Source organism: Lynx canadensis, chromosome E3 (assembly GCF_007474595.2).
Source record: "Lynx canadensis isolate LIC74 chromosome E3, mLynCan4.pri.v2, whole genome shotgun sequence".
Taxonomy (NCBI): domain Eukaryota; kingdom Metazoa; phylum Chordata; class Mammalia; order Carnivora; family Felidae; genus Lynx; species Lynx canadensis.
This window is the reverse complement of record NC_044318.1, coordinates 21,700,393-21,718,781: the sequence shown is the minus strand read 5'-3', so window position 1 is coordinate 21,718,781 and position 18,389 is coordinate 21,700,393. Positions and strand designations below refer to the sequence as shown.

The following is an 18,389-nucleotide window of genomic DNA, read 5'->3' as shown; positions in this document are numbered from 1 at the left end:
AAAAGATTGCGTACTGAGTAGTGACGAGAAAATGAAGGAACTGGAACTCTCTCTGTTGGAATCTAAAATGAGTAGAGCCATTTTGAAAAAACGCAGGCGCTTTTATGACACAGCCATTTCTGTTTCAAGTATTTGTTTTTAGACTCAAGAGAAGCGAAGATACATGTCCCTACAAAGGCTTGTGTGTAAATATTCAGGGTAGTTTTGCTCGTAATGGCCACAGAGTGGAAACCTGGCCATCCATCAACAGGCGAGCCTGTAAATGGGCTGTGGTATGGTCTGTCTCCTGGAATATCTTACCTGGTAGTAAAAAGGAACGAGCTGTTGCTACATGCTGCAATATGAATGAATCTCAGAGTGATTATGCTGAGTGGAAGAAGCAGGGGAAGAGATTGTAGCAGGACTCCATTTACGTGCAATCCTAGACAGTGTGTACCTGGGTGAAGTGACAGGAAGGCCACTGGTTTCCTGGTGATGGTGTAGGGGAGGGTTGCGAGGGGTGAGAGAGAGAGATTACGAGAGTTTGAGGGAACTTTTGGGGGGTGATGGATCTATGTATTGTCTTGATTGTAGCGATGGTTTCTAGGGTGTGTACATGTGTCAGAACTTACTAACTTGTGTCTTTAAAGAGGTACGGTTCACTGTATGTCAGTTCTGTCTCTCCAAAGCTATTTTTTTTTAAAAATCTGAATTTGAAACCACTTTACAACTTGGTGGCTGTATAACCGTGGTCAAGTCACTAAACCTCAGGGCTTCAGTTGTCCTAGCTGTGAAGCGGGGCTGGAGATATCTGTCACCCAGGGTTATTTGTGAAGATTATGAAGATACTGTGTGGCAGGTGCTTAAAGCCTGTAAGTGCCCAAGATGGTGAAATTTAGGGGATAAATCAGGTGCGCGGAATAGAGCTCATTCCTGCGGTCCGGTGAGGCTCTGCGTCCTCTGTGCTGGCCTCTACGGGAATGACTGCACCATCCAGGAAATGTATCCTTTCTGTCCTGTATCCAGGGTGTACCGGAGGAGCACCTTGCTTGAAGTCTGACTCACAAGAGAGTTGGGAAGTGGTTATGGAACAGTCACGTAGCCATGGAAAGTTTCTTTGGTTCGGTTTCCTAGAAAACAGAACGAACGTTGGAAGCCTGAATTCTGAAGCCTTCACAAGTGGCCCAAGGCCCTTGGGGAGGAGGTGCTTAAGCCTGATGATTTGGTCACGGAATGGTGTTGCCCAGTGTGGGGCTTGAGGGTGTGCCAGCCTGGAGGCTGACTCTTGGTTGGAACCTTTATTCCATTTATCACGTGGCTTTACTGAACAGAAGCAGAAGGTTGCCGCGGCCCACAGTTGTCTGACGACGATTCTGAGTCCCTGGCCTCGTTAAAATGTTCTGGGTCTGGTCTTCTGTGTTTTGGTTGGACAGGTTCGCTTTTTAGGGAATCGCGGGGTCCAGCCTGCTCACCTTACAAACGCGGAAGCGGAGACCCCTAGGAGTCGGGTGTGCTGTCACCCAACACCCAGCTGCTTCTCACACCAGCTCCGGCCCCCCCACGGTCAAATGCTGCCTCCCGCATCAGTGGTGCGCTTGCGGAGGGCCTTCTTCACTGCAGCTCCTCGGGTTGCTTTTTAAACTTGTTTTTTATTTTGAAATAATTCCAAACTCAGCAGAAAACCGTAAGAATAGTCCAGGGTCCAACAGCCCAATTTGAAGCTCTGTCATTACCACCAAATTCTTCAGGGAATGTCTCCTCCCGGCAAAGACATTCTCCTGTCATCATAGGATAACCATTCAAATCTGGGCATTAACGTTGAGGATTCCCTGCCCTCTCATCTGCAGACCCCACTGGAGTTTTCCGGTTGTCTCAATATTGTCTTCTGTAGCAAAGGACCCACCGCGGGGTCACGTGTTGCGTTTGGTTGTCTCTTTAGACGCCTCCAGTCAGGAATCATTCCTCAGTCTTTCCTTGACTTTTATGACCTTGACATTGTTGAAGATTACAGCTTATTTATTTATTTATGTTGATTTATTTTTGAGAGAGAGAGACAGAGACAGAACACGAGTGGGGGAGGGGCAGAGAGAGAGGGAGACACAGGATCCGAAGCAGGCTCCAGGCTCCGAGCTGTCAGCACAGAGCCTGACGTGGGGCTCGAACCCACGAACTGTGAGGTCATGACCTGAGCCAAAATCGGATGCTTAACCGACTGAGCCACCAGGTGCCCCCGGTTAATGATTTAGTAGAACAGAGCTGATAGAAATTCAATGTGAGCCACATCTGTAATTAAAGTTTTCCGGTGGCCACATCAAAAGAGGTAGAAAGAAACAGGTGCAATTAATATCCCGAATAGCATTTTAACATGTAACGAATATACAAAAATTATTAATGAGATATTTTCCATTCTGTAATAGCACGTCTTTGAAATCCAGGACGTTTCGCGTTGAAATTTGACACACGGGACATACCTAATTTGGACGAGGCACAGTGCAAGTGCCGGGCCGCCCCGGGCCCGGTGGCTGCTGTATCAGGCAGCATAGCTGTGGAATGTTCCCTCAGTTCGGGTTCGTCTGGTGCCGCCTCCTGGTTCGGTTATGGGTGTACTTTTTCGTTCGGCAGAAATGTTGTAGAAGTGGTCGTGTCCGCATCCCGCCTGGTGGCGCGTAGTGTTGACTCGGACACGCCTGCCGGGTCTCTGCGCTGTGACGTCACTCTCCCCTGATTCTGTGACTCTGATTCAGAAGCACTTTGCAGGGAAGCTCTTTGAGGCAAAGCACATGTACTACCCTTACGCCCTAGATGTAGTATCCGTTGGTGTTTCTTCCCCAACGTCCTTTCTTTTCTGGCGCTTGTCAGATGGCCGTGAGTGCCCTCTGTATTCCAGCACTCACATTTTGTCGTCAGTTGTATGCTCGTTGTTGTATGTTAAGTGTAGGGGGTCTTTTCATTATCTATGGTCCTAAGGACAAATTAGGTAGAATCTCTACACTTTTAGATGAAACAAATTAAGATCCGACGTTATTTCAGAGAGCAGAACAAATACTACGGCGTTCGAGCGAAAAACCAGTTAACCGAAACGAATGTACCGAAAATAGACGAGTGACCACAGTATGAGAGGAACATTGGGGTTTGACAGATATTTTCCGCTTTTGTCAGACCTCGTGCCTACCTTCATCCTAGCTCTGCTTTTCTCCTGCTGAGTGACACGGCTGTTGGCCTTGCTGCGCCGGTGCCTTCCCAGGACTCAGCGCGCGTCAGCGGAGGGTCACAGCGACGTTGACACTTGTGCTGTTCATCTCGCGTGTGCAGTGGCATCTGTAAGCGTCTTCTCTTTCCGGGGAGGACTTGGTGGTAATTAGAAGCTGGCTCCCAATAAACATCCCCCTACTTTTAATGATCCCATCGTACCGTTTTCCCCCTTGACTGTAAAGAACAGTTAGTAGACTTACCACCGTCACAACCCGCTTGGCTTCCCAGTTAAAGGGGATTCGGCATGTAGTGAGCGTGGAAGGCGACGTCTAAAATGGCACCGGGTGAATTTTTGAACACAGAGAAGTCCACAACTCACCGTGCTTCGACAGGAATCTCGGGTCTCAGCAGGCTCCGTGACCACGAGGAGACAGACGTTGTCCTCACATCCCTGGCTCCTGAAGGACCCGATGGGTCCAGATCCCAGCCCACTCTTGACCGTGTGTGGCTCAGGTGCCCAGGGCGGGACGGATCCACAGCGGCCGGCGCGGATTTCTGCGCGTTCCACGCTCTTCCAGGTGTAGACGTCACTGGTTTTGGGTTGTGTTTTGTACTGGACCCCAAACACAAGGGAGGTCGTGTGTGGGCAGTGGAGGGCTGGGGATGAATCCGGATTGTCACGGGTAAGCTCTGGCCAGAGCAGTGAACCATTTCTTCGGACAGAGGTTTAAATCGGGGACTGGGAAAGTTCTTTCAGTTTCTGAGCCTCAGCTCTCTGTTTGACGAAGGAAGTCTCACCTACCTCATGGGACACTTGTGAGGGTGTGCAGGGAGACTTCTGTCACATGCCTGGTGCAAAGTACTTCCTGGTGTGTGTTCAGCACGTGCCCCTTGCTGCCCCTTCCTTCCTCTGTCGTCATCTGACCCCACGGGCCCGGGGACAATCAGGAGACCCGTCAGGCTGCTAAATAGTGCGACAGAGACCAGAGGACTGAACTTCTGGTGCTGGGAGTTTTCTCCAAAAATCCAGAAAGTGTGGTCACGGTTTCCTAGCGGAAGGAAGTCACGCGTGTGGTACTGAGCTGGGAAGGCGCCCTGTGGGCCGGCGGCAGGCCCGCGCGACTGCAGTGCAGAGCCGGGGGGCGCGCCTCGGGATCACAGATGAGCCACCGGGGGCCGTGCGGAGAGGGGCCGCCGGGACCTGGCCCCTCTCTGGCTGGGCGTGGTGACGGGGTAGAGGGCTAGAGTGGGCACTGGGAGACCGTGGGAGGCTGGTCCACACCGCGGGGAGAAGGTGGGGGGGCCGTATGTAGGGAATTGGAGAAAGTGGCCAGTCTCCCCCTGACCCCGCTGGGGGCCCGCTCACAACACCGGGCCGCCTTGCTGACCCCTGCTGGGCACGGGACCCTGAGCTACGTCTCACATGTGGACCTGGGCAAAGACCACCCCGAGGCTGCGCGTTCAGAACAGAGCGTGCTCGGGCAGGGGAGGCGCTCACCTCACCTGCGTCTCGGTAGAGACTCCAGGGCAGGTAGAGGAGTAGGGAGAGTGGAGGGCTGCGGTGTGGCCTGACCTGAGGCTGGCGGCCCGGGAGGCTGGAGGAGGGCTTCCTAGAAGCGGGACACCCCGCCCCTGGCTAGGGGAACATGTTTGGCTACCTCCGGCTGGCATCCTAAGTTGGACGCAGGAACGAACACTTAGGGAAGCTGTCAGTTACAGAGCGCGTCCTGGCCACCCTAAGCCAGTTATCACGGGGGCTGTTGTCTGGCGTCCTGGGCCGGTTGCTGGAGATGGAGGTCTGGCCTCCTGCGGGTCTGGCTTCTAGGCGGCAGGCTGGCGCCCCGGGCTGGTTCCTGTGGATAAGGGGTTCCTCCTCTGGGCTGGGTGCTGCGGACTGTGGGTCAGAGCCCTGTTCTTGCACGTTATCTGCCCTTGGCTTATATGGCAGTATTTCACGCTTTTCATGATTATTATATTGGTTATAGTGATCTGTGATCAGGGATTACCACTCACTCAAAAGCTCAGATGATGGTTAGCATTTTTAGCAATAATGTATTTTTAAATTAAGGCACACACTGTTTTTGCAGACCTGACGTCATCATGTGTTTAATAGATTCCAGCGTAGCGTGACCGTAACTTTTCTATGCACCGGGAAAGCGAAAAATGCATTTGACTTGCTTAATTGCGACGACGCTTTATCGTGGTGGTTTGGAACCAAGCCCACGAAAGGTCTGAGGTCTGCCCGTGCTCAGTCTCTCAGAAGAATGAGTGTGACACAGTCTGTTCCTTCGGGTTCTCCACCGCCTCTTATCTGGTGGCTCCAGGAACACGGTGGCCTCGTTCGTCATCGTGTCTCCTTATGGCAGGGTCACAGCCCACGTCAGAATTCGAAAACTGGGGACTGTCAGTGGTCTGTAGCGGACGGATGCGGATTGTTTGCCCTACAGTGTTTTAAAAATTAATTCCCACGTTAAAAAACAAACACTGACAGAGAGACTTGTCACAAAAATCCAAAGACCGGGTCTGTGGCAGGAACAGAGGAAGTCCCGCTCCTCTCGGGGGACGCGCGTTCCCCACTTCACCCGCTGCGCCCGCGCTTGTCCACGTCTGTGCTTCTGCCTGGCGTCCGCGGGCGTCTGGTTCTGTCAGGAGCAGGCTGTGCTCAGATGAAGGCCGGGGAGGAGGAAGCCTGCACACCCGGAGTGAGGCACAGCCGCTCTGGTTGTAGGGGGTGGGCGGCCACCCCCCGCGGAGCCCCTGCATCAGTTCCTTGGGGATCCCTGGTGGGGGGAGTGGGCGGGCCACCGCCGGTCCCAGTGGCAGATGGCCCACCCGTTGTCAAGGGCGGGGACGGAGTGACATGCGCACGAATGGAATCGGTAGTGAGGTTCTGCTGCAGGCGGCTTAGTTTTCTGTGATGAGTCACGTAATTCAGGACGCTGCCCGGCTCGGCACCGTCCTGAGGAGGCGGCACTGTTCTGTTGCCGACCGCAGCACTGACCAACACACCCCTGGTGAGGGGGCTGGCCGATAGGTGGGTTTACCGCACAGACGGACACGGTAGGCGCACGTCCCCGTCACCACCGGCCGCGGTGTCGTCGTGGGGCTTGGAACGCTTGGTGCCTGTGGCCAAAATGCGGGAACTGTGCCAAACAGTGTAAAACAAGTTTTACGCGCTGTTATTTGAAGCGAGGCCCCAGAGCAGGCTTTCTAACCAAAATAATCTGTTGATTTAAAAAACAAAACACAGCAAAAAGAGTCTCTGTGGACTTGCAGACAGATCTCTGAGATTTAAAAACTGTCCGTTACTAAAAGCCTCTTCACCCCGAACCATCAGAGCTCTGAGCGAATCTACCTTGTCAGAGGGCACTGCCCCGTTTCTCTTTTTCGATTCAGAAACCTGAGGGTGAAGGCATCGAGTGATACTGTTGAGCACTGAGGTATTTTTTTACCCTTAAATGGGAAAAGTCACACAGAAAAGTCAAAGAATACAGTGAGGCCCGTCCATCGCCCAGCCACGGTGGCAACTCATGACTAATTCTGTTTTATCTGCTTACCTCCTACCTCCTTAACCCTTGTTATTCTGAAGTAATTCTCAGACATCGCTGTGTAGCTAAGCAACATTTTTTCTTTGTTTTAATGAATGCTCGAGGCCATTTGTCGCTGTGCCAAACTAAAGGCCAGACATCTGATTTCCCGTCTGCACCGTGTCACTTACGGGTCCTGTGATCTCGGGTAAGCCCTTACGCTCTGTGACCCTCGGTGTCCACCGACGTGCAGACCGTGCTGCGTCCCGGCTCCCCGGGTGGTTGTTCGTGAGGCTCTGCGGAGATCACGAGGGAGAGGAACCGGGGGGCACCGAGTGAAATGGTGCACAGATACAGAGAGCGACTTATCTAATGTATCTGCCACATGAAAGACAGCTTCTTCCCCCTGCTCTTCTCAGCACCGTTAACCAGCCAGACTTGGGGAGCGGTCTCGTTGTCGGTTCCCAGCTCTCTCCCACGTATCCCACTGTCCGGGGAGCCATTTCTCCCCAGGCCGGTGGATGTGAAGGTCACGGGCTGAGACGTGCCCCCCCGCCCCCACTCTCCCACTGCCGCCGCCCCGTGTCTCTGCCTGCCAGCCTTTACCCGGCCCCGGGGGCGGGGGGCTGCTCTGCGCCCCATCCTCAGCTCCGTGCTCAGGGGGGCCACCCGGCCGGCCCATCAGACGAGAGGCCTGTCACGGGGCGGGTTGGCCTGCAAGTGGTTCCGTCCCTTGGGGTCTTTAATTTTAGGCTGTTATTTCCTCTACCTAAAAATAGCGTTTTCTATCTATAGTGCCTAGTTTGGAACAAAACTGTTTGTGGCTCAGAAGTTAGGGCAGCAGACTTCCTGACCGCCTGCTCGCCCGCCCGCCGCCCAAGTGTGTGGTGTGCCCTGGGTTCCAGTAGCCTGCTGGGAAACAAGGACCCAGCTTAGCAGGCAGGGGTTTGTTGGTTAAACTAAAACTGAATTTTGAAAGAAAAGGAAATAGTGTATATATAGAAGTGGTCAGAGGAAAACAGCCTCCGAGTGAAGCAGCCTCGCTTGTCAGAGGGATGGTGTCCTCTTTGGTTGGTGCTGCCCCAGCCTGTGGACTGCCCTGAGTCCCCCCACCCCCGCCTGTGTTTTAAGTTTATTAGTCTATTTTGAGAGGCAGAGACAGTGCAAGCAGGGGAGGGGCAGGGAGAGAGAGAGAATCCCAAGCGGGTTCCGCGCTGTCAGCGCAGAGCCCGACACGGGGCTCGAGTTCATGGAACTTCGAGATCGCGACCTGAGTCGAAATTAAGAGTCGGATGCTTAATTGACTGAGCCACCCAGGCGTACCTGAGTCCCCTTTTATAAATCGTCCCATCGGAAGGGCATTTCCTGCTAAAGAAGGAGCTGTTCTGTCCTCTTCCTGGGCCTTGGGCTGTCAACCCCGCAACATGGCAGAGCGTGTGTTCCCAGAGAACACTCGCTCTGCTCTCCAGGGGGCCTGTGGCTTCATGCCCAGGAGCTTGGGAAGTGGTGTCGGGCAGGCCCGGGTGCCCTATCTAAGCCGTGGGAACTCTGGGTACGTGACTGAACCCTCCCCAAGCCTCTTGTAGAGACAGATGATACTAACGGCTCGCATTATGGGTCTGTTCTCACGGTGCTGAAGGGAGCAGGCTCCTGAGTGGCGCCCAGCACGCATTAAGGTGAATTGCAGCCACACAAGCGTAGGCTCGCCGTGTGCGGCCCAGTTTTGCCGTGGCCCACGGGGGAGGCCCTGGTACAGCCTGCTCCCACGTAGAGAGGACCCGGGGCGGGGGGTGACGTAAGATCCATAGACCTTTGCTCGGTCCGGACGTGGTGCTGAGCCTCCTGGTTTGGGTGTCTCCCGCTCCCAGAGGAGACAGCAGGGTGGGGCCAGGGCCGGGCTCGTCACTTCTTGGAGCTGGTCGTCCCGTGGTGCTGATGGCGGGTCGGTGGTGTTGAGGGACCCAGGCTCTGACTCAGCTCAACCTGCAAAGACAGTGACTTGGAAACTTAGCTCGAGCCTGCCTCTTTTCTCAGTTGGCTCGGGATCCCGAAGGGAGGACTGATGTTACGAATTTTCTGAAGCCCGTCAGTCGTAGAACCAAGAAGTGTGTGATTTTGTCTTTTATCTCATGCCCTTTATCATGACCCTGGACTCAGGCTCCAGGGCCAGAGGGACCCTTTGACAGTCATTTGGCCCAGCGTGTTCACACGGGTCTACAGAACATAGCTGCTCCACAGGGGCCTTGGGGACAGGGCGGGGAGTGGGGGCACAGCAGTGAGAACAGCTCACCATAAGACCCGAGGTCCAGAAGCTCCCGTCTGGTGGGCACCCTTGACGTGCACGTCAGGGATCTTGGCAGCAAGTGATCGATCCCGGTTCTGGCCAACTTTAAAAGAACCGTGTTGGGAGGCTGGTGGGAAAGGGACACACAAGGACTGGTTGACAGCTAGGGGCCAGGCTGGGGAATGGGCAGGACCCCAGGGGCACGAGGACACAGGACGACCTTACGGCCAAAGCCTTCCTCGCTTCTCTGTGCTTCCTCCCTCTCGGGGCTGAGCTGGAGCCCCCCGGTGGCCCTCCTCTTGTTGCTTCCTAGACTGGCCCACACCTGGCTGACCTCCGATCTGGCCCCCTCATCTTCCTGCCTCCTGGTTCTCTGGATATGGGTTCCTGGAATTATTCTCCTTCCAAAATCACACATAGAGGGGAAAGACAGTTAAAAAAAAAAAAAAAAAAAAAAGCTAGGGTCTGGTTAGGGATGGAAATTGCTGTTGGCAGCTGAAAATTACCAGGTGACTCTGGTAGTTACCAAATCTGGGGTGGGCAGATTTGTAGCTGGAGCCAAGGGATCAGGGAAGGCAGTGCTTGAGGAGGCCTGCACGGGAGGGGATGGGAGGGGACATGACCGGGACCCCGGGGGCAGTGTGTGTGTGGGGGCGGGGGGCGGGTGGAGTGAGGGCTGGCGCTATACAGAGGGTTTGGGGGTGTGTTCTAGACACATGTGAAGCTGGAGGTGAGGTGCAGGGGGTGATGAGAGAAAGGGGGGGACTCAGCTGGGGTCCCCCAGAAAGGTAAGGCAGGACTTGTCCCCTAAAACTCAAATCCAGGAGCAGTGTTACTGAACACGAGAAGTTTATTCTTAGGGGATGATCAAGAGGGAGACAGCATGGCACAGGGCCTGAGAAACACGCACAGTGTCAGCAGCAGACAGGGACACGGACGTGGCCTTGACGTAGGAAGCCGTGTGGTCAGGGAGGGTAAGAGGGGAGAGAACGTGAGCCGTGGAGCAGGTGGTTGGTTTCTGCAGTGAGCACGGCAGTAGGAAGTGGTTGTTGTTGGTGTTGTTGTTAAATGAAAATCCAGTGAAAATGTTCACGGTTCTGAAAACCGAGGCTGGACAGCAGGGCACAGGAGGGTGGGAGAGGGGAAAGGGCTGAGCGGTTCATACCCTCCACGCACACAGGGTATCTGGAAACTCCGACGTATTGGAGTGTTTGTGATCTGCCCACAGGGTACATTTTTTCTGAACGACACCCAGGAGTGGCCTTTCCAGTGGAAAATGTGCAGTGTCACTTTCAGAGGGAGGTGGGACTTGCCATTGTGTCATATTGGGTGGACCGAGTGGCTCCTGCCCCGGGGAAGAGCCCTGTCACTTGCCCTGTCGGTGAGGGGTGGCTCCCGAGTGCCTGGTCACCACGCAGCCAGGCTCCTGGGCGGGCAGGCGGGGGGCGAGGCTCTGTGGCAGAAAGGGCTTCTAGGCCCTCACGCTTGGTGTGGAAGAGGAAGAAAGGCGAGGCCACTGTGCACCGGGGGCCGCAGAGGACATTTCGTGGAAAAAAGTCCTGTTTGAGCTGGCTTCCCTAAAGAGTAGGCAGAAACGGGGGCTGAGGAGGAAGAGGCCTTCCAGAAAGGAGGGGGTGAGCAAAGGCCCGGAGGGAGGAAACGCTGTCCAGGCTCTGATCACAGGCTTTCCAGCAGCTGTGACCAAATTCTATTGTCCCGCTGTCCTCACAGTTCGTGTCCCTGTACCACCTGTGGATACTGTACCACCCAGTATCAGTAACAATACTGACTTGTTATTTAAACACGTTTACTTAAAAAGGAAGCTCTGAGGCCTGCTGAGATTTGCATATTAATGTTATGTCATGGTCTTTGTCATTAGCTTCCGTGGGCCCCCCAGTGTCCCCTCGTACCTGTGTCAGAACTGTCTCCTTTACGTGGCCCACGTGGCTGTGACCTTCACTGCCACCAGCGTGACCTGCTATTTTGTCAGCTTTAACCATGGGCTTAGAAATCTCTCTCTCTGTAGGAAGCCTGATACAGGTAAAGCTCAAGTGCCTTGGGATGATCCCCTCCTCTGTGTCTCCCTCCTGACGGTGGCTTTAGTCATCAGCCTAGTGGGTGTCTTTCCAGGCCTTTCTCCTGCAGTGTTGTTTCATTGGTTTCATTGTCGTTTCTAAGGTAAGTGGTATCATATTGTCTGTTTTTATGATGGCTCCTTCTCATAAATCTGTTGAAGTTACTTTAATAAATGAAAACAGTAATAAATACTTCTTGTTTAGAAAAAGGATCACAGTACACAGAAGGGTAATTCCAAGACGCAAAGCCGACTACGTCCTTTTTCTGCTTCCCACTCTGAAGGGCTGCCTGTGGCCCGCAGGGGAAGGTGACACGTTGCCCTGGTCTCCGGGGCCCTGGGCCAGGGCTCCCGCCATCCCTGCAGCCTGGTGGACCCCAGGCCTCTTCCCTCCACTCACTGCAGCCCCGGGCTCTATCCGTACACCTCCTCCGTGGGCTGGTGGCCCCGGGCCGGGGGACTGGGCAGCGTGGAGGCGGGACAGCACACGGAGCCGGGAAGGGGCCGGAGCCAGCGAGCCCGCCCTCCTCTGCCCCTTGGCCTGGTCACCGAGTTAGGGGAGGCCGCTAGCACCTGCCTCGGAGGGCAGCTGGCAGGAAGGACTCACGACTGTGACAAGCACCCAGCACAGCCTCTCACCGGGGGCCAGGGGTGGTGCTCAGTGTGAGCTGCTGCTCTCGCCCTGCTTGTCGTAGGTCTTCACTGCCGCCCGCTGTCCCCGGGCCCAGCACGTGGGGCCTGGCATGGGAGCGTTCGGTACGCGTCCGGATGGCGGATAAAGGGAAGATGGGATAGAGACGGACCCGGCACACGTGAGGCCGTGCGGGCACAGGCTCCGCGTGGGGAGGGGCGCGGAGCAGGGAATAGGGGGCGGCAGGCCGGGGGCTCCCAGCGAGGACAGGGAGAGCGCGGCAGGCTCGGACGCCGTTTCCCGGCCCTTCCTACACACAGCGCCCTCCCCGTCTGCACACTCAGGGAGGAAGGGGCCACACAGACTGGCATCCACCCGGGCCCTCGCCTGCCTCTGGCTTGGCTGGCCTGCGCTGGGGTCGACGGAGTGGGTAAGATGGCCACACTTTCTTGACGCCATCCCGTTTCTCTCCAGGCACTGCCGCCGTGGAGGAGCTGGAGGACTTCATCAACAACATTAACAGCGTCTTGGAGTCGTTGTATATTGAGATTAAGAAAGGGGCCACCGAGGACGACGGGAGACCCGTTTACGCGCTGGTGAGTGCACGCCGGCGCCCTCTCGTGGCTCCCGTGAGGAATTGCGGGAGTGGGGGTGCCCCTGCCCCGGCAGCCCTGGAGCCGCGGACACGGACACAGCCTGGCCCCGCCTCCCCCTCCAGCCCCGGTTCCGGGTCACTGGTGCCACTGTACGAATCCTCTGCAGTGATCAGGGCCGGGGGCTGTCACCTCAGTGCTCACCTCCCTGCCCCTGCCTGAGACACTGCAGCACGCGTTTGGCTTTGTTTTGTCTGTCGACAGTTGGATGTAAGAAGTCATCCCAAATGTATGGAACACTAGGATTAAAGGAGGAAAGCGGTTTGTCATTTGGAATAAGACACAGAGGCTGTGAGAAGAGAAACTGGGGGGGGGGGGGGCCTGGGGACTGAGCCATTCGGGTTCCAGGAAGCCCCCCGCCAGAGAGCAAGGGGAAGCACAGGTGGGGCAGAACTGAGCACCTTAGACCATTGGAGGAGACACGGCTCCCCCCCCCGCCAGGCCCACCCAGAGAGGGGCCGTAGCCAGGGGTTTCACACTGTTCCAGGGGAGAAGGGTCGTGGAGCTGAGTAACTGCGGAAACGCAGCGGACTTCACAGCGCCTTTTGCATTTGAAGCTCCGTTAAGCGTGCAGACGAGTTCCCCAAACGTGTCTGATTTCGGAAGCTCCCGCACCGCCTCTGGAAATCTCCGAGAGTCGGGGATTCCGAGCTGGACACCCAAGTCTGTAACATGCGACTGGTCACAAATCCGGGCCCCGTGGCCGACAGTGCCCGCACCCCGGCACTCAGGGACTGGACAGAGGAGGGGGCTGGGCGAGCCGGCCAGTGAAGGGCGCCGCCTGACCGTCACGCTGACCTGTCTTTTAGGTGAATCTTGCAACGACTCCGGTTTCCAAAATGGCCTCGGATTTTGCAGAGAACGAGCTGGATCTGTTTAGAAAGGCTGTAAGTACAGTATGGTTGTTTATTGGCCAGGCTTGCGACGGGAAACTTGTCGTCTTCAGCGTTAGAAACGGAAACTGCCATCGTAGAGGGTCACCGCCGCGGCCCCAGACGGCCATCTGCGGGGTCCCTGCCCAGCGCATCGCCTCCGGGCGCCGGCTCGGGAGGGTGCCGTGGCCGCCTGGGAGGGAGCTGTGAACCCCGGTCGGTGCAGCACCGGGCGTCTGGGTGTGTGGTGCAGGCGGACCGGCGTTCCCGCCTGGTGCTCGCCGCGCCGCCCAGACCCCCGGCGGCGGCGGCCGAGGCGCCAGGGAGCTCGCTGGCAAGGCCGGATCCCAGTCCTCGCCCGGACCGCGGCCCGTGGCCGTGCGTGTTAACAAGGGCAACCCGTGGAACGCTTCCTGTCCGCATCGGAGAGGCACTGCTCTGCCTCCCCGGCTTCAGGGCTCTTCCCTCAGCCTTCTTGTCACTCACCCGGCTGAGCGCCGGGTCAAGGCGGTGCTTCTCAGCCCGGGCCGCGTTCCAGGAACCGGGAGGTAGGAGCGTCGAGACATCTGGTCTCGTCCACATCTGGCGGATCCGGGTCTCCGGTGACGGGTCCTAGAAGCCTCCCTTTCCAGCCCCCTCTGACGGCAGTCGGCCGCCGAGGTCGAGGACCCGGCTGTGAAGGCAGACGCTCCTGCGCGTGCGGAAAGCCTGTCTTCCTGGTGGCCCCGCCCCGCCGTGAGCAGTCTCGGGGCGGTGCCCGGCAGCCCCTCCTGGCCCGGCCCCGGCGTCTCTGCGGCTCCCGAGTGGGCCTGCGCCCTGGCTCGCCCGGGCTTTGCTTTCCCGCCCTGCCTGCCTCCAGCCAGCCCCTCGCCCCCGCTCTCCTGCCAGCGTTTGAGTAAACGGGTGCCGCCTCGTCATCCACTCGTTCATCCCTCGGCTTCTCTGCCTTCGGGGAGGTGGGGGCAAGGGGGCCGATTCCGGATCCGGGGGCCTGAGGGTCATCCATCTGGCATGGTGTCACAGGGTGACCGTTGAGACAGAGGGACTGACCATGGTCACGGCTGTTGATGTTCGCTACTAGACTGTCTTCCTGAAGGATTGTTCCAGGGCTCAGCTCTGCCCGTGATCGGTAGTTTCGCGGCGCCCCTGCCAGGATCGGTGTTACTGCTTAAACGTCGTTTTTGCCGATTTAATAGATGAACGTGGTACCTGCTGTTTCTTCCAGTTGGAACTGATTATTGATTCGGAGACTGGCTTTGCGTCCTCCACAAATATTTTGAACCTGGTCGATCAACTTAAAGGCAAGAAGATGAGGAAGAAGGAAGCAGAGCAGGTGCTGCAGAAGTTTGTACAAAACAAATGGCTGATCGAGGTACAGTGTCCAGCGGCTTCCCCAGCCCGGCTCGCCGTTCAGACCGGATAGCAAATTCTCCCCCCGAACCGTATCGTATCCGGTGGTCCGCTGAGCCGGGCCCTCTCGGGCCCCTCGTCTGCCTTAACGCCCACCGTGACGGTACGAGAAGGGCTCGGGGCCTCCCGCTCACTCACGTCACGTGTCCAGGAGGCCCGGCCGGAAGCGCAGAGCACGCGCCACCCGGGCTCGAGCCCCCGGTCCGCAGAGGCGGGTCCGTGTGCACCGTGGGTGAGGGTGCCGCTCTGGCGTTGGGCCTGGGACCTGGTGAGGTGGCCTGGAGCCCCTCTCCTGTAGGAGGGGAGGAGGAGTGTCCCCTCGGGGTGGGGATGGGACGGCAGATGGCCAGAGCCTGGTGCCGGGGTCCCAGAGCAGCTGCTGCCACCGTCAAGGTTATCTGTGGTTGTTATCGTCGGTGTTCGTTATTCGGGGCTAGCGCCCTCGAGTCCTCTCAGGGAGCCGGTGGCCTGCCGGAGCAGGGAGGACGTGTGAGTGAACTGCCGGAGAGGAGCCGCGGTGCCCAGGAAGGGACCAGACCACCCTGCACGCTCGCGGTTCGAGACCCCCCACGTCCGCTTCTGCTGACCGAGCGGGGCAGACGTCTCCGTGCTTTCCCACACAAGGCGAGACCTTCGCCCGGAAACCCGAGCCAGACGGACGCAGCTCTCGCTCGCCGCGGACTGTGCCCGCGCACGGTGCGCTCGGGTCAGCCTTCGGCTTCCTCGCTCGGCGGCCAGACCGTGGCCGGGGACCACTGCTCGTGGCCGACCCGATCGTTCCTTTCCAGGGAGGGCCCGCCTCCAGTGGCCGGAGCTGCGGCGCTCTGGGCCGTTGCCCTCTGACGGGGCGGCCGTCCTGTACCGAGTGCCGCCGATCACTGAGTGCACGAGTGCTCGGCTCCCGAGGTGCTTTCCTGACCGGAGGGGAGGCCGGACGGGCCACAGAGCTGCGGACAGGGGCGCCAGGGTGGGGGTGCCGGTGCCATGGCCACGGGTCCCCCGCTGCCCCGCGAAGACCGAGAGCCCCTCTGCTTTGGTTTTAGCTGAACAAACCGCAGCTCCGTGGTCTGGCTGGCGTCCTGCACCCGGCCCTCGTCTGGGTGACTGCAGCTCCCTACCGATTGCTTTGTCACGGGTTTCCTTCCCCTTGGGGGCGTCTGGCAGTACGGAACATTCTCGGGCGGCTCGGGTGATAACTGGCTGAGCTGGGTCAGACCGCACGTGTTTAAGGACAGAGGCTGGCATCCACGACTTGTTCACTGTGCCTTGTTGCACCTGTAGGCGCGCTATAAACTCTTGCTGAGGGGATGGCCACATAGGTAGGGGACGTACCAGAGGGACAGAATTTACATAAAACTTGCCAAAAACTATACCAAGAAATGCTTGCTCCTCAGACGAAGAGGAGTCGGTAATTGACCTTCGTGAAGAAACACGCTGGAATCACCTGGTGTTCCACCCTGAGCCGTTCCAGTAGCCCCCGTGCACCTGCTTTGGCTCCGCGAGTTACCCTGTCGCGATGGCAGGGGCCGGAGGCGGGTGGTCGGGGGTCTGGGGGAGGTCCTGAGGTGGCCCAGCTAAACCACGGATCCTCGAAGCGTGGGTGTGCTGACAGCCACACGTCCGCATGTAGCAGGGACCCGGCCAATGCGAGGCCTGAGCTCAGATTGTAGTGGTGAGGCGAGGCCTGGGAGATCTCAGGAGTCTTGGTCTTTGTGTGTGTGTGTGTGTTGGGGGGGGGGGGGGGGGGGCACCTCACCTGCCCCTGCCCCTCCCTGTGACGGGCCCGAGGACCGAGTAGGGTCACGAACAATAAGCACCGGGCACGGTTTCAGGCACGGGGTAGATGTTGAGTAAACGTGTCTTGGGCCCGACTGTGAACTCGAACTTTTCACTGGGGCCCAGAGCAATCCTCTGTGGTCTCCACGCAGGGTCGACTTCGTCTTCCCTCTGAGGCTTATCACGGGACCACCAAGCACCTAGCCCCAAGGCGCAGGGCACACGAGCACGTCCCCACAAGAGCAGAACCGGGCCTGGTGTGGCAGTCACGGCCCCACAGTCTGGGGAGGGAGCTGGTCAGGCAGCTCCCTGCGGGCGAGTTACAGATGGAAAGGAAAGGGGGTTGCAGAACGGCTTTGCCCCACCTGAGGGAACAACGCGAGCTACAGGCTGTGTGGGGGAAAGGGGGCCCGGGGATGGAGGGGGGGACGAGCACCGGGGCAGGGGTGGTGCCGAGTTCGCCCCGTGGGGAGACTGCCTCCCTCCCCTCTCCGCCCCGTGTCCTCACCGTGGGAGGGGGCCACCCGCGGACTCGGGATCCACGCCCGTTGAGGCACGGGTTCCGGGAACCCTCCTCGGGTCCCTTTTGGGTCTTGGCCCAAGTCCTTCCACGCCTGAGGCTCTGCCGAGGGGCCGGCGCGGACAGCCGTCGGCGGGGCAGGCGGCCCCGTGAGCTCGCCGGACCCGCGGGGCTGCGGGACCGCCGGGAGGGGAAGGGGCTCGAGAGCTCACCGCCCCCCGCCGTGCCTGCAGAAAGAAGGGGAGTTCACGCTGCACAGCCGGGCCATCCTCGAGATGGAGCAGTACATCCGGGAGACGTACCCCGACGCCGTGAAGACCTGCAACATCTGCCACGGCCTCCTCATCCAGGTACCCGCGGGCCCCGCCCCCGCACGAGCAGACCCAGGGCATCTGAAGGGTCTGGGGCCACCAGGACAGCGCCCGCCTTGCCTCCTCTCGCCCCGGGTCCCCCGGTTCCAGTCCCGGGGCGCGCTTGTTTTCCCCTGGAAGGGCTCTCAGGAGCCTGGCGTAGCCCGCGTGGCCTGGCAGTGGCGTGGCCAGCGTCCCGCCGCGTCGGGCACTGTTCTGTGTCGCGCTGCCCGCCTGGCGGGGCACGTTCGGGGCTCCTCCCCGCCCGGGTCTCTCTCTACAGTCATCAGCTCCGCTCCCGTGAGCCTCTGTGCACCTGTACCCTGGGCCGCCTGGTGATTATTTCCCTGGGCCGAAATTTCTGGAACAGAGTACACGGTTGTTTTTTTTTTTAAGTTTTATAGTTTTATTTCGAGAGCGAGAGAGATGCAAGGCGGAGGGGCAGAGAGGGAGGGAGAGCGAGAATCCCAAGCAGACTCCAGGCCATCGGCACAGAGCCCGACGTGGGGCTTGAACCCACGAACCGTGAGCTCGAGCCCTGAGCCGAAACCAAGAGGCGGTCACCTAACCGACTGAGCCACCCGGGCGCCCCCCTCTCCCCCCACGTGTTTTCATAAAGCCTCCGACCCACGTCCAAAAAGCCGGAGGCGTGAGGGCCGCGTGCACCGGGACCCCTCGTTTCCGAGGCGGCCTGGCCGTGCTGCCGCGCTCCGGCCTGTAGCATCCTGAGCACCCTCTGTGTGCGTGGGACTCTCTAATAATAAAGTTCCTAGAAGCCCTCGCACTGAGGGCCTCGGGGTCATCGTCACCCGTCTGTGGCCCGAAAGACCGCACTCCGGAGCCTGCCGGCCGTCCTGCCCGCTGATCGCCGGAGGCACGCGCGCGTGGAGGCGCGTGCCCGTGGAGGCGCGCGCAGCCGCTCAGCCCTCGCCCTTCTGGTTTCAGGGGCAAAGCTGCGAGACCTGCGGCATCAGGATGCACCTGCCGTGCGTCGCCAAGTATTTCCAGTCCGCCCCGGAGCCGCGCTGCCCCCACTGTAACGACTACTGGCCCCACGAGATACCAGGTTCGCGTCCCTCAGGCGCTCAGGGGCAGGGCGGGTGGGGGACACCCGGAGACGG

At 58.5% G+C, this 18,389-nt stretch overlaps 1 protein-coding gene across 2 annotated transcripts in view; it reads left to right on the top strand.

Annotated features, from left to right (window-relative positions):
- The window catches only part of NSMCE1 (NSE1 homolog, SMC5-SMC6 complex component), a 30,838-nt gene that overhangs the window by 11,912 nt on the left and 537 nt on the right, over positions 1-18,389 (top strand). The window contains exons 3-10 of one of the 2 annotated variants that reach the window (XM_030301517.1): positions 11,009-11,022; positions 11,113-11,160; positions 11,752-11,812; positions 12,162-12,283; positions 13,150-13,227; positions 14,438-14,584; positions 17,152-17,268; positions 18,214-18,334. In XM_030301517.1, the coding sequence (XP_030157377.1) occupies positions 11,009-11,022; positions 11,113-11,160; positions 11,752-11,812; positions 12,162-12,283; positions 13,150-13,227; positions 14,438-14,584; positions 17,152-17,268; positions 18,214-18,334 (708 nt within the window). The remainder of the gene's footprint in view (positions 1-11,008; positions 11,023-11,112; positions 11,161-11,751; positions 11,813-12,161; positions 12,284-13,149; positions 13,228-14,437; positions 14,585-17,151; positions 17,269-18,213; positions 18,335-18,389) is intronic. The other variant, XM_030301518.1, reaches the window with a different exon arrangement.